The following is a 15,000-nucleotide window of genomic DNA, read 5'->3' on the forward strand; positions in this document are numbered from 1 at the left end:
AGAAAAACAAAAAAACAAAACAAAAAAAAATAGGGGAAAAATCATAAACAAACACCATGTGCAGAAAAAATACGCGTCGAAGGCAGAGAGAGAGAGAGAGAGAGAGAGAGAGAGAGAGAGAGAGAGAGAGAGAGAGAGAGAGAGAGAGAGAGAGAGAGAGAGGTGGGGTAGAGTGCCAATAGTGCCAGATACCAAGCGCAAAGAGGCACTAAGAGGAGGAGGAGAAGGAGGAGGAGGTGGTGGAGAAGAGTGCCTTTGAAAAGATCCTGGGGGGGGCGATGAGGAAGGACGTGCCCCGCTACAAACTGAGGAGATAGGAAGGAACGTGAGGGAGAAGGAGCAGGAAGGATGTAGCTAGAGGAGGAGGAAGAGGAGGAGGAGGAGGAGGAGGTGATGGTGGTGGTGGTGGTGGTGGTGGAAGAGGAGGTGGAGGTGGAAGAGGAGAAGGAGGAGGATGTGAAAATATATACGTTTTTAGAATTTTATGTTCACTGTGTGTGTGTGTGAGTGTGTGTGTGTGTGTGTGTGTGTGTGTGTGTGTGTGTGTTGTGTCCTTCCTTCTGCAGCTATACGTATATAAATACAAAAACCAAACAAAAAACATGACACAAGAACAACAGAAAGAAAAACAACAACAACAACAACAACAACACATACAAGAATAAATAATGCACACAAACACCCTGCCTAGTAACAAGGGAAGGTGAGGAAGCCAACACCTGACACTGAGCAGACAGATATCTAATTAGCACACCTGAGTAGCGGACCAATTAGTGTGCTTACCTGAGAAAACACAGCAGAGAGAGAGAGAGAGAGAGAGAGAGAGAGAGAGAGGAGAGAGAGAGAGAGAGAGAGAGAGAGAGAGAGAGAGAGAGAGAGGAAGGAAAAGATTAAATGAAAACACTTAAGAAAACGTGACGCAAGAGCCCTAAAGAAAACGTGACGCAGGAACGAAGTCATTAGAAAACGATCTAAGTAGCGCGCGCAGCTGCATCAGAGAGAGGAGAGAGAGAGAGAGAGAGAGAGAGGAGAGAGAGATGAGAGAGAGAGAGAGAGAGAGAGAGAGAGAGAGAGAGAGAATAACACAAGAAATTCGAGTCAAGTTTTGTCATACTCAGAGAGAGAGAGAGAGAGAGAGAGCCCACATGCCTCACATACTCACTCTCACTTTACAATATCCGGGTGGGGTTTGGCAGGTCTAGCATCTCCCTTTATTTATTTTCTCCCTTTACTCACCTATCCCTTCTTCCTTTTTATCAACTTTTCTTATTATCTAATATTTATCTATTCCTCTTCTTATTCTTTTGTTATAAATCTGTGTGTCTGTCTGTCTGTCTAGTGAAATACAGAAAACATAAATAGAAAGAAAGATAGAAAGACAAAAAAAAAATAAGGCATTTGAGTCAGTGTGTGTGTGTGTGTGTGTGTGTGTGTTTTCATTGGCTTCATTAAAGGTGTTATTGATTCAGTCACGTGGAGGAGGAGGAGGAAGAAGAAGAAGAAGAGGAGGAGGAGGAGGAGGAGAAGGAGGAGGAGGAGGAGGATGGTGATGGTATTACTAAGCAAAAAACTATGAAAATAACACTCAAGATGGGGAAGTTCAAGTAGTAGTAGTAGTAGTAGTAGTAGTAGTAGTAGTAGTAGTAGTAGTAGTAGTAGTAGTAGTAGCAGTAGTGGTAGTAGTAGTAGTGGTAGTAGTAGTAGTAATAGTAGTAGTAGTAGTAGTCGTCACAGTAGCGTCAAGAAATTATCTTTATTTGCTCACCTCCACCTGCTCATGGCCGCGCGTGACGTCACAATGCAGGTATTTCCCCGGGAGGAGGAGGAGAAGGAGGTGGAGAAGGAGGAGGAGGAAACGGACATTAAGGAGCGGAAAATTTTTAGGGATATCCTCTTTCTCTCTCTCTCTCTCTCTCTCTCTCTCTCTCTCTCTCTCTCTCTCTCTCTCTCTCTCTCTCTCTCTCTCTCTCTCTCAAGAACTATAACCGGAAGTACTTCCCAGGTGATTCAGGGACGTGAGAAAGCAATGATCACCTGCTGCCGGGGACATAGTAGTAGTAGTAGTAGTAGTAGTAGTAGTAGTAGTAGTAATAGTAATAGTAGTAGTAGTAGTTAAATAGTTAAAAGTAAACAAATTCTCTAAATACAAAAACAGAAGCTTTACTAAACATATGGCGAACAACAACGATAACAAAAACACCACCAACAACAACACAAACAAAAGAAAGAAGAATCACATCACACCTTCACAAAGTCCAACACACAGACACCCCTGTAACACCCCTCTCTGTGGCCCTAGAACACAACCTTCCTTTCCACCTCATTACCTAACACATTACTTAACCAAGCCACAAAGCCAGTAAGGTTATCTCATCACATCACACGGGCGACCACTGGGATGTGATTGAGGTCTGAAATATCCTACTTTTCTTCCCACATGTGGCCTCGCCCGTGCCCATGTTTGTGAGTGTTTTGTTTACGTGTAATCAGCTGATCAGAGCAAGTGTGTAGGGTTGTGTGTTGCGCCGTATTGGGTCTTACGGGAAGTTTTGAGTGAATTGCTAATGTGTCTGCCCCTAGGTGAATGTATGTCACTGTTTTTGTTTACGTGTGATCAGCTGATTCGAACACCGTGGTGGGTTTAAAGTGTTAAGTTATAAAGGGTACTATTGTCTGAGATGAAAACCACAGCTTCTGCTTCTCAGTATATGTTTACAAGCAGCATTATCACTTGTGGCTCACCTACAATCAGCTGGCTGCCGCACGTGAGATTCAATGTCATGGCAAGTCAGCTGATACAAGGGTTAATCTGAGGTGAAATACGTCACTTTCTCTCCCTCCATAAACTTCTAAAATCGCCATACCTGTCCTTGTTTTTGTTTACACTTATTCAGCTCACTTCAACACGTGACTTAAGTGTTTCATGCCAAATTACTTAAGAGAACTTATAATTTGAGGGAAAAACAGCAGCTTTCATCTCTCGGCAGACGTTTAAAAGCACCGCGTTTGTATCAGTTTTTTGTATGGTTTTGTTGCTGACTGAAGCGCGCGGGTGACCTCTGGCTGCCCCACACCACTTTCAAGAGGCTCAAGTTGAAGTGGCACGGGTGTTCTAGGATTTTATTCTTTAATGGTTTTAGTGAGAGATTAACAATACTCCTCCATTAATAACAGGAGAAACACTCTTGAGAACCCAGCTAATGAATTATGTAACCTTAAAAAATATCCGTGGTGAGAAAACACAAAAATCGGTCTTAAGGCAGAATTTCATATCAAAAAGCCAGGCAATCTTTGGTATTAGACGTTTAAAGGGACTGACAGCTACGGACACGGACAGAATGGACATCACGTACCAATTAAAGGACATCTCACCTGGGGACACGTAGGAACAGATGGACAGGGTGAGATAAGGACACGCGAGGATATGTAATAAGGAAGGAGTGATGAATGAGGAGTTAGAAGGTCACATGGTGGAGAGACAAAATAAAGGAAGTAGATGATAGGTGAATAAAGGAGAACAAAGGATAAATATGATAAATAAACGCTGTAGCAGGAAGAAGTAAAGGAAGCAGGATATAGAACAGCCCAACCCACGTCCTCCACACACACACACACACACACACACACACACACACACACACACACACACACACACACGGTAAAAAGGAATAAAAAGTACACACACAAATAAACTTAAACATATGGGAGAGGAGAGAGAGAGAGAGAGAGAGAGAGAGAGAGAGAGAGAGAGAGAGAGAGAGAGAGAGAGAGAGAGAGAGAGAGAGAGGAGAGAGAGAGAGAGAGAGAGAGAGAGAGAGAGAGAGAGATGGGAGGGAGGAAAAAGAGAGCCGTCATAAAATAAGAGAAATTTGATGCACAGCAGGGGACAAGGAAAACACACACACACACACACACACACACACACACACACACACACACACACACACACACACACACACACACACACACACACACACAGACCTTGGTGCAGTTCAGTAAAGCTCTAATGAACGAAAGTACAGATTTTTTTCTTATTGCAGAGAGAGAGAGAGAGAGAGAGAGAGAGAGAGAGAGAGAGAGAGAGAGAGAGAGAGAGAGAGAGAGAGAGTCCTTCCGTCACTCTCTCACTCATCACTTTCAGTACAGTACGAGTGGTGAGAAAGGGTGTCTCTCTCTCTCTCTCTCTCTCATCTCAGCCAGTGTGGACAAGTGGTGATAAGAGTCTGAGAAAAAATAAACAGCAACAGCAGCAGTAGTATGTTTTTTTTATAGTAGTAGTAGTAGTAGTAGTAGTAGTAGTAGTAGTAGTAGTAGTAGTAGTAGTAGAGAGCACACCATAACTGTAATAAACGAGAGAAAAGAGTGAAAGAAAGAGATGAAAGAAACACAAAACACTTGAAAAGGAATAAAGAAGGAAGGAAGGAAGGAAGGAAGAGAGAGAGAGAGAGAGAGAGAGAGAGAGAGAGAGAGAGAGAGAGAGAGAGAGAGAGAGAGAGAGAGAGAGAGAGAGAGAGAGAGAGAGAGAGAGAGAGAGAGAGATAATTGTTTTCCTTCATTCCTGTGGTGTGTAATTCAATCGTTTACTTGTGTTTGTGAGTGAGAAAGGGATGAATGAGAGTGAGAGAGAGAGAGAGAGAGAGAGAGAGAGAGAGAGAGAGAGAGAGAGAGAGAGAGAGAGAGAGAGAGAGAGAGAGAGAGAGAGAGAGTCATACATCAACATTCAATCAGCAAAATATTTAACAAAACACAATAAAGAAATAAAAAGAAGATAATGAAAATAAAAAAAAAAAAAACGAAAAAAAAACAAAATGAAAACTACCACCGCCACCACCACCACCACCACCATTACACACTGTGGTGGTGGTGATGGTGATGGTGATGCTGATGCTGGTGGTACTTGACACCGGAAATGATGCAATTACCTGTATTCCTCCCCCCCCCTCCTATACCCATCCCATTCCCCCTACACACCCTTCCTTCCCTCCCTCTCCCCCTCTCCATCCCTCTCATCTCTCATCTTTATGGCAGCATCCACCGTCTCTCTCTCTCTCTCTCTCTCTCTCTCTCTCTCTCTCTCTCTCTCTCTCTCTCTCTCTCTCTCTCTCTCTCTCTCTCTGGGATTAAGTACTATTAAGATAAAGTTTGAGTGTAAGGTTATGAACCGTGCAGATAAGGAACGTTCTCACAGATCTTTAGTAGTAGTAGTAGTAGTAGTAGTAGTAGTAGTAGTAGTAGTAGTAGTAGTAGTAGTAGTAGTACTAGCAATAGTAGTAGTAATAGCAGTAATATTAGTAGTAGTAACAGTAGTGCCTCTCTTTTCATACATACACACACACACACACACACAGAGAGAGAGAGAGAGAGAGAGAGAGAGAGAGAGAGAGAGAGAGAGAGAGAGAGAGAGAGAGAGAGAGAGAGAGAGAGAGAGAGAGAGAGATTTACACGGAACGCAACATGAAATAAGTAATCAAACGAAACGAACGTATCAAACAAACTAACAAACAAACAAACAAACAATCTCAAAATCCGATCCATTGAAGAAACGAAGAAAGAAAAAGGAAAAAAAAAGAAAAGAAAAGTGGCAACCAGGACAAGAAAACGAATAAAAGGATGGAAAAACTTAAAAAAAGGGATGAAAAAGAGGGAAAAAAATTGTAACGTTTATCTCTCTCTCTCTCTCTCTCTCTCTCTCTCTCTCTCTCTCTCTCTCTCTCTCTCTCTCTCTCTCTCTCTCTCTCTTTTATAACCGTAACCGTAAATGGCGCTCCGTTTCATCTTTCTCTTCGGTTTCGGTTCATCCGTCACGAGGGAACCGTCTTAGTGTGTATGGCTATGAGAGAGAGAGAGAGAGAGAGAGAGAGAGAGAGAGAGAGAGAGAGAGAGAGAGAGAGAGAGAGAGTTGTGATGTGTTTGAAGCTTACTGTCTTGGAAATGTTGTGCTTCTCTCTCTCTCTCTCTCTCTCTCTCTCTCTCTCTCTCTCTCTCTCTCTCTCTCTCTCTCTCTCTCTCTCTCTCTCTCTCTCTCTCATTATTCACTTACACTTACTTATTTCCTAATGTACAAACGACACACACACACGCACACAACACACGCACAAACACACACGCGCACACGCACACGCGCACACGCACACACACGCACAAACCCACACACCACCTTCGCACATTCTTCAACACCTCTATACACACACACACACACACACACACACACACACACACACACACAGTCTGGCCTTGACTCTGCACGCCAACTCAACACACACACACACACACACACACACACACACACACACACACAGACTTGAAGTAAAGCAACAAGTATCAAAAATATATATAAAAAAAAATCCTGAATTATTTTCTCTAAGTAAGCATCTCCCTCCTTTACTTAAACACTTACAATGGAAACGAAGTAACTGCGAATATAGACTAATATAGACTAATTAACCTGTGTGAGTAAATAAAACTACACCTGTACGATTAATTAATTGAAGCTTAGGTAACAGTACAAGGTGATCATAAGGTACCTGGAAAGAGTAAGGGAAGTGAGAGGTTGGGAGGGTGAGAGAGGGAAGAGAAAGTAAGAGTAGGGGTTGAAAGATTGAGAGGTTGGAAGAGTGAGAGAAGGAAGGAAGAGAGGAGGGGTTGAGAGAGCAAGAGGAGTGAGAGAAGGAGGAGAGAAGGGGTTGAGAAAGTAAGAGTGAGAGGTTGGGAGACTGAGAGCAGCAACAGAGAGGCTGAGAATGGCTGAGAGGGGTTGAGAGTGTAAGAGTGAGAGGTTGGGAGAGTGAGAGAAGGAACGGAGGAATAAATAAAGGAAGAATAAAGGTGAGGAATAATGAACACAAAGAAACCATGACGAAAACCATTGAATCACAAGCGCTTCCTCAAATCAAACAAAACATATTGGTCACTTTGGACTTTTCCGTCAACAAGGGAACACGCATTTCTCAACCCGGCATTGTCCCTAAACTGAAAATTACAATAGCCTTAGTAACTGTTTCGTAAAAAAAATAATCTAAAAAAAAATTTCTCAAGTATATTTCGACCCAATTTTCTAAGGAACCGGTAGTGCCTGACGCGGTAGTGTTGTAGGAAACTTTGGTAATTCCCGGTAACTATTATGTCATGATTTGAAACGTTCCCTCATAGCAAGGAAGAGGAACTGAGGAAGGTTGCTAAGTATTAGAGAAACAGAGAGGTCAGGACGAGAGACTGACGAGGAGGAGATAGAAGGGGGAAGTGAGAGGAGGAAGAGGGATAGATGAATCATAGGGGAATGAAGGTCCCTAAGCTCTCTCCCTCTCTCTCTCTCTCTCTCTCTCTCTCTCTCTCTCTCTCTCTCTCTCTGTCTTTATAATTTCCGCCCACCGCGCTGTCTGGCATCCACCACTGCTCGTGAAGTGATGTGCTGCTACCCACAGCCTGGTCTCTCAGAAGCTCAGTCTCGCTTGAGCTGAAGTGGTGAGCGGAGTGCACGAGGGTGAGTGCCTGACAGTGCCTCCTTCCCTCCCTGTGTGCCTCACGGACACCCACTTTTCTTACTCACCCACCCACCACGTGAAGGTATCCTACCAGCGCAGAGTTAGGCACGTGTGTGGTGTAGCAGTTGTAGTACTGTAGGTGTTACAGTGCACGTAGGTTTTGTGTGTGCGTGTGTGTGTGTGTGTGTGTGTGTACAGTACGTGCGCACGAACACAAATCCTCGGCGGTGGTGGCGGTGGTGTTTCGAGTGATAGCAGCACCTGAGAGTAGCACAGAGGTGATGCTGGTGGAGGTGGTGGTGGTGGTGGTGCGGTCCTAACATACCTGTCTACAACCTCACCTGCTCTCACCTGCCCAGCCACCACCTGTCACCATCACCTGTAGCACCAGAACTCCCAAAGGTCCCAGCGGTGCACACTCGTCCCCCGCCACACTCTATCACTCCCCTGAAGGTGATGGATGCTCGCGAAGCAGACAGATCCCTAAAAGTCTCCACGTGGGGGTATAAATTTTTCCGTGTGTTGTCCTGGGTGACATCAACGGGCTGGAATGTGTTGGAGTGTATTTGGAGTGCGTTTGGGGTGTGTTGGGGTGTGTTTAAGGTGTCAAGGGGTGTAGTGAGTGTGTTTGGGGTGTACTGGGAGGTGCGGGGGAGGCTCAGACACCCCTGCGTGACTGGACAGTATTGGATTTTTTTTTTTTTTCGAAGTTCTTTTATACTTTTTTACATTCTCAACTCGAGGCGGCGCGGTGGTTAAGAATATGCCGGCTGTCTGGCGTGTCTGGGTTCGAATACCGGCAAGGGGAGGACACGATGATGAGAAGGGTTGTGTGCGCGGCCTAGTGTGCGAGTGTGTTGGTTCTTGTAAGTCTAAGTGAAGCGATGTCCACCTTTTGGCCATCGCAGAGAGAGAGAGACAGAGAGAGAGAGAGAGAGAGAGAGAGAGAGAGAGAGAGAGAGAGAGAGAGAGAGAGAAACACGTGGATCTGCTACTTAAGTGTTTCAGTCCCGTTTTTTATTTCAACCTCGTTTTCTTTAAGGGAAACTAAAACAAAAGCACAAAATAAAAAGTAGGGAAAAACACGACTATTTTCGTCAACCCCCCCCCCCCCTAAAAAAAAATGTTACAGAATTGGATGTACTTTCATTTTTACTTTAGAACTTAATTTACTTTTTTTTTTTACTGAAGCACTTAATTTATCTTGCATTCTGTTCCAATATTAATTTATTCTAGGTGTGATTTGATTTTAGTTTTATTTTACAATTTATTTCCACTGTATATGAATTAAGTATATTATCAATTTACTTTTTTTCTTACTTTTTAAACTTTCTACTCATACAAAAATCGTGTTACTTAAAAAAAAAAAATCCTGGCACTTTTCATCGCTACTTCACAATTTACACTTCACTTAACACTTCTAACCCGCACTTCAAAATGACATCCCCTCACTGCTACTTAACGCAAGCCTTTCCACACCCTCTGACAGCTTCTACTTACGTACTTATCTACTTATACCCCCCCTGAACCTTCCCTATGTCCTCACTTAAATACTTATTACTTAACAGCCACTCCAAGTCACTACGGTCTTCTTCATATCCCACTCGTGTTTTTTTTTTTTTACTTATATTGATTCTTATTTGCTTGTTTTATCTTCCCCCTCTTCATTATTTTCCTATCTCGTGTTTTTTCCTTTTTTTTTTTTTGTATCTTCTAACCCCTAACATAACCTCACTTAACCTAACTTAACCTAACCTAACCATTCCCTCCCTATTCATCCTCTGTACCGCATCTCTAACCTCACTCGTGACTTAACCTAACCTAACCCTTTATATAACCTCACTTCACCTGACCTGACCTGACCTGACCCCACCCTTCGTGCCTACAGGAGCCAGGATGGGGGTTGCCTTAATTACAACCTTCCTATCCAGCTAACTTAACCTCACCTAACCTAACCTAACCTAACCAAACCTCACCTAACCTAACCAAACCAAATCAAACGTAACCTAACCAAACCTAACCAAACCAAACCAAACCTAACCTAACCTCCCTTGTCCACAGGAGCGAGGATGCCGTCTATCGGTGCGGGAAGCGTGGACATTCGCTCCATTTTCAGTAGCATCCTTAATGTGATCAAGAGCCGCGCCAACCAGATATGCTCCGCCACTTGCGACGGCCTGGTGCTTCGTATGCACTACAGATGGACCTTCTGTCTGCTGCTCGGGGGCTTCCTCACGGTGTGGTATTCATGGTGAGTATGTGTGGTGTTGTGGTGGTGGTGGTAGCAGCAGTAGTAGTAGTAGTTGTAGTTGTAGTTGTAGTAGTAGGGACGTATCCTAATGTACACTCTAACTTAACGTAACCTAACCTAGTCTATTCACTGCCTAGGGGTTTGCTGAAGGTGTCACAGTAGTAGTAGTAGTAGTAGTAGTAGTAGTAGTAGCCGTAGCATGAGGAACAATAGTGTGAGTTCGTGTGTGTGTCTCCATTTTTCTTCTTTTCTTTTAGTTCATGCACGCTCTGTTCCTCGTCCCCTCCTCCTCCTCCTCCTCCTCCTCTTCCTTATCACCACCATCGTCACATTCTCCCTCACACCACGTCACACACCACATTGGTTTTCGTATCTTCAATCTTGATCTGTGCATTTTTATTTTCTTTCATCCGTTAACTTCTTATCAGTTATCACCATTTATCATCTTTGCCGCCACCTCCTCCTCCTCCTCCTCCTCCTCCTCCTCCTCCTCTTATACACTAATATCTTCATACATCATGCATAAATTTTACACAAAGTTGAGAAACATACATTGATATTGGTTATCACGATGAGGAGGAGGAGGAGGAGGAGGAGGAAGAGGAAGAAGATCACAGTATTAAATAGACACGTACTTCATTCTATTTATAAGTAAATTTTAAAATATCCTCTGGTTTAAGTGTTTCCAAAATTCAACTAACTCAAAATCTATATTACATGTACTTAACGATTTTTGTTACTCATATCATCATCATCATTATAATTTTTTTTACTCATATCATCATCATCATTATAATTTTTGTTACTCATATCATCATCATCATCATTATAATTTTTGTTACTCATATCATCATCATCATTATAATTTTTGTTACTCATATCATCATCATCATCATCATTATAATTTTTGTTACTCATATCATCATCATCATCATCATTATAATTTCGCTTAAAAACCTTATATCCGTTACCAAACTTACCGCTTACTACTACTATCACTATCACTATCACTGTCACTGTCGCTACTATTAATTGTCCTCCTCCATTAAGCTACAGTTAAAAAAAAGATTGAATATTATCCCATGCCTATAAGCCTATTTCATCACATTTCTCTAACCTTTAAGTAAAAAAAAAAAAGAAAACAATAAGCCAGGTCATTAATTACCTGACCACACCTGCCCTTGAGAGGAGGTAAGACAGGTAACAGTGGCGCCTTACCTGCGTGCTGCGCCATACAGGTCACACTAATTACTCAGGCGTTATTAAATCACAGGTATGGACAAGTGGCAACAGATCCTCCTATCTCAACTGCCACTGAGCGACACACGACGCTGTTAAACAATCAGTCATTCAGTCACCTGTTCATGATAATATTGTAATCAGGTATTGATAATTAGCTGTGGCTGTTGATATTCCCTTTTTTTTTTATCTCTTATCAGTCAAGGGTGTGAGATTCAAAGAAGCGTGTCTGCTTCCAAAATGTTGACACGGAAATGGCTGATAAAGTGAAGGGTGATTTGATGCCACGGTTATTGTGTTAATCTCCTAGTGATACAGTCTAGTTGGTCTTTTTTTTTTTTTTTTTTTTCTGTCGTTTTTTTTGTCCTTGGCCAGAAAAAAAAATGTAGTCACAGGTCGGACAAGGAAAAAAATTACAGGGAAAGCAGGCATAGGCTCACAGTTAGGTACAGACAGGTAACACTCCCTCCTCCCTCCACCAATGAACACAGCAAGGCAGAGCGCAAGTAGCCGTAACTACCTGACTAACCACCCATAACCACCATGCCTAACGACACGTGTCCCCCGCACAGGTATCACCGTGACGTGATCACCTGCGTGTCGCACTTCAACGCGGAGACTCAGGTGCGGCTGGACTACATCAACATCTGCCTGTCCTACCCATACCTGGAGGAAGAGGAGAATGGGCCGCGCCGCTACATTCTCTTCTACCGCTGGATCTCCTGGTCCCTGCTGGTGCTGGCGGGCGTGTTCTACATCCCGCGCAAGATCTCCAAGAGTCTGGACAACGCGCGGTGCAAGAAGCTGCTGGAGGACCTAGCCAGCAACGCCAGCAGGTACGACCAGGTGGAGGAACAGCTGGTGGAGAGGGCGGCGCGGTACCTCATCTTCAACCTCAAGACACACAACGGCCTCTACTGGAAGTACCTGGGCGTGAACGTGCTGGCCCTGGGCGTGGACCTGTTCGCCATGCAGTACCTCGACTTCATCCTGCAGGGCCGCTTCATCGGATACGGGTTCAACTCGTACCCGTTCTCCCGCGACCCTCGCACCTTCACGGACTACATGTCGCAGACGTTCCCGCCGTTCGCCACCTGTGAGCTGACCAGAGTGAACCAGCTGACCAACAAGCGTACGGAGAAATTCGGTTGCCACCTGACCATCATGGAGCTGTACGAGAAGGTGTTCCTGGTGCTGTGGCTGTGGCTCATCTTGCTCACCTTCCTCACCTGCTGCTACCTCGTCTTCCTGGCGTGCATGTGGCTGCCCTGCGTGCGCTGCTACCTCCTGCGCACCGCCAAGCCAGCGCACGGCAGCGACAAGGTGCGCAACGTCATCCAGAAGGTCGCCGCCAACTGCAAGATCGGAGACATCTACCTGCTGTACCGCCTCAAGGGGCACCTCAGCCACGTGCGCTTCTACGAGCTCATGATGCGTCTGTCAGACCCCAGCCTGAGGAGCGCGCAGCCCCAGCCCGCGCCGGGGCCCACGCCGGAGGGCAAGGACAAGATGCCGCCCAACAAGATGCAGGACACGCTGAGGCGCCGCCCCGCCCCGCAGGACCAGCAGATGCTCCCCGAGTACCTGCAGCAATACCTGAACAACCCAGAGATGATGCAGCGCCACCCGCAGGCCCCGCACCCAGACCAACGGACGCCGCTGCTAAAGAAGGCCACTAGTATCTTAATTGAGTAGTTGACGCGGCGAAGGTGTTCCGTGCCCGCCTCCCGCCAGTGGTTAGTCAAGCCTAGGGGTGCTAGGATGCTAGGATGCCTGCATGTCCTTCCTGCTGAGCTAAAGGACGCTGAGGTGAGCTTCGCGGCGCAGGCGGGTTCCTTTACTGCCAGGAGGGTGGACTGCACGCGCGCGCACACACACACACACACACACACACACACACACACACACACACACACACACACACACACACACACACACACACACACACACACACACACACACACACACACACACACACACACACACACACACACACACACACACACACACATGGAACGAAGGGACCAAGTAAAGTACAACATGAGAGACAGAGAGAGAGAAAAAACGCTCAACAACTAACCCCTCCCACACACACACACACACACACACACACACACACACACACACACACACACACACACACACACACACACACACACACACACTCTAAGGTGCCTTACTCCCGTGCGCTCACCTGTCTGGGAGGCTCCACAGGTGTTAGCCTCACCTGGGCCAGGGCAGCTCTGTAGGAGGCCCCACCGCGGCACCCATCACACCACCTCAACAAAGTGCCCGCAATTTCATGATCTCTGGGCTTCGTTGGCCCTTAAATACCCTTCTAAATAGTGACCGGGAGAGTAAAGAGGACCCAACCCAGCCTGCTTGTGTTAGGACATAGAAAAGACAATGGTAAAAGAAGGGGAAGGGTAGGAATAATGTTTGTGCTAAGGGAGTAAAACGAGGATTAAAAAATAGAAGGGGAAGAGAAAGAAATGTCTAGTTTTGTGTTCAGAAAGTGAAAAAGATGGAGGAAGGAAAGAAATGATCTAAGTAAACTTTGTGGAAGTGAAGAGATGGAAGAAAAGTAAAGGGAAAAGGGAAAACACCGCGTATTTGTGTTAAGAAAGTGAAGGTGGAAATGAAACAAAAAATGAAGAAAGGAAAAAAATACATGCATTTGTTTTAAGAAAGAAAAAAGGATAAAGCTCAAGAAAATAAATAATAAATGCAACTGAAAAAAAAAAAAAAAAATACCCCACAAAGATTACAGAAAATAATGATCAAACATAGAACGAAAGAAAACATACAATGCTAAGCCACAGTGCACGATATTACATAAACATACAGACATACAGGAAGAAAAGAAGGAAGGACGATTAACTGAAAAAAAAACACATGAAAAAAAAAAAGAAAAAAATCATTATACATCGCATCTTGCAAGTTAATAAGTAGTAAAGAAAAATGTATGAATGAGTGTTATACATAGAAATATTTATTGAAGAAAAGCTATTCTACTTTAATCACCTACTACTACTACTACTACTACTACTACTGTTTCTACTCGACTACTACTACTACTACTACTACTACTTATTTTACATGACAAGGTTAATACCATGTGTGTGTGTGTGCGTGTGTGTGTGTTTCTCTCCCCGGCATTATGTTGAGTCAGTCCGAGTCAATCAGCACGTCAGTCAGTCAGCACTCCACCATCACACAAGTGCCATTAATGAATAACTCTGCGTGTGTGTACGTACGTTCGTGTCCGTGTGCGTTCTTGCGGTTCTTTCGACTCCTTCACGTGGTACAGGAAGAACCGACAAGAACCGATTTTTTTATTATTATTATTATTATTATTATTATTATTATTTATTTTTTTCATGCCTTTTTCTTTTTTTTCTGTTTCAGTCAATTATGGATGAACTCTTATATTTTTCGTTTCTTCAGTCAATATTGCGAACATTTTTACTTAATTTTGGTTCCATTAACTTACTTTTTTTTTTTTTTACATTCCTTGAGTCAGAACATTCGATATCGTTACATTCCACCAGTCAATCCTGCTAAGATTTTTGTCCCTTTGCTCAAAACAACACTTTTTTAAATCATTCCATCACTGAAAACTACGATATATTTAGTGTTATCTTTTTAAACTATTTAAACTATCAGTATCTTTACATTCCTTAAATAAAACTGATAGTAGACATTTTGAATGATAGATAAACAGATAAGTGGAAATTTCCGCAAAAAAAAAAGATAAAACGTACATTTTTCAAACTCATTAATAAATATCTTGCTTTTCAACCTCTCGCAATAGAAAAAGTGAGAAATTCATAAGAGAGAGAGACAAATGAGACTGAATCCTCTTGTATAGTATTTAAGGCTCTTTTAATGCGTTCCAAACCCTGATACACACACAAGGCAGAGCTTCTTGTACTCTCATAGTTGTTACTGTTGTTGTTGCGGTGGTGGCGGTGGCGGTGAATGACAGACAGACAGACACATGAAAAAACTACAAAAAAAGGAAAAAAA

The 15,000-nt window shown here is 43.8% G+C and overlaps 1 protein-coding gene and 1 long non-coding RNA gene across 8 annotated transcripts in view; one reads left to right on the forward strand and one right to left on the reverse strand.

Moving 5' to 3' along the window:
* The window catches only part of LOC135092019 (innexin inx2-like), a 79,782-nt gene that overhangs the window by 64,354 nt on the left and 428 nt on the right, over positions 1-15,000 (forward strand). For 5 of the 7 annotated variants that reach the window (XM_063990137.1, XM_063990136.1, XM_063990143.1 and 2 more), the window contains exons 2-3: positions 9,543-9,732; positions 11,544-15,000. The exon at positions 11,544-15,000 is cut by the window's right edge and continues 428 nt beyond it. In XM_063990137.1, the coding sequence (XP_063846207.1) occupies positions 9,543-9,732; positions 11,544-12,666 (1,313 nt within the window). In that variant the 3' untranslated portion in view covers positions 12,667-15,000. Of the gene's footprint in view, positions 1-7,341; positions 7,564-9,542; positions 9,733-11,543 lie in introns of those variants that run through there. The other 2 variants (XM_063990142.1, XM_063990139.1) reach the window with 2 other exon arrangements.
* The window catches only part of LOC135092021 (uncharacterized), a 24,378-nt gene that overhangs the window by 4,597 nt on the left and 4,781 nt on the right, over positions 1-15,000 (reverse strand). The gene's annotated exons all lie outside the window — the stretch shown is intronic.

This window comes from Scylla paramamosain, chromosome 39 (genome assembly GCF_035594125.1).
Source record: "Scylla paramamosain isolate STU-SP2022 chromosome 39, ASM3559412v1, whole genome shotgun sequence".
Classification (NCBI taxonomy): Eukaryota; Metazoa; Arthropoda; class Malacostraca; order Decapoda; family Portunidae; genus Scylla; species Scylla paramamosain.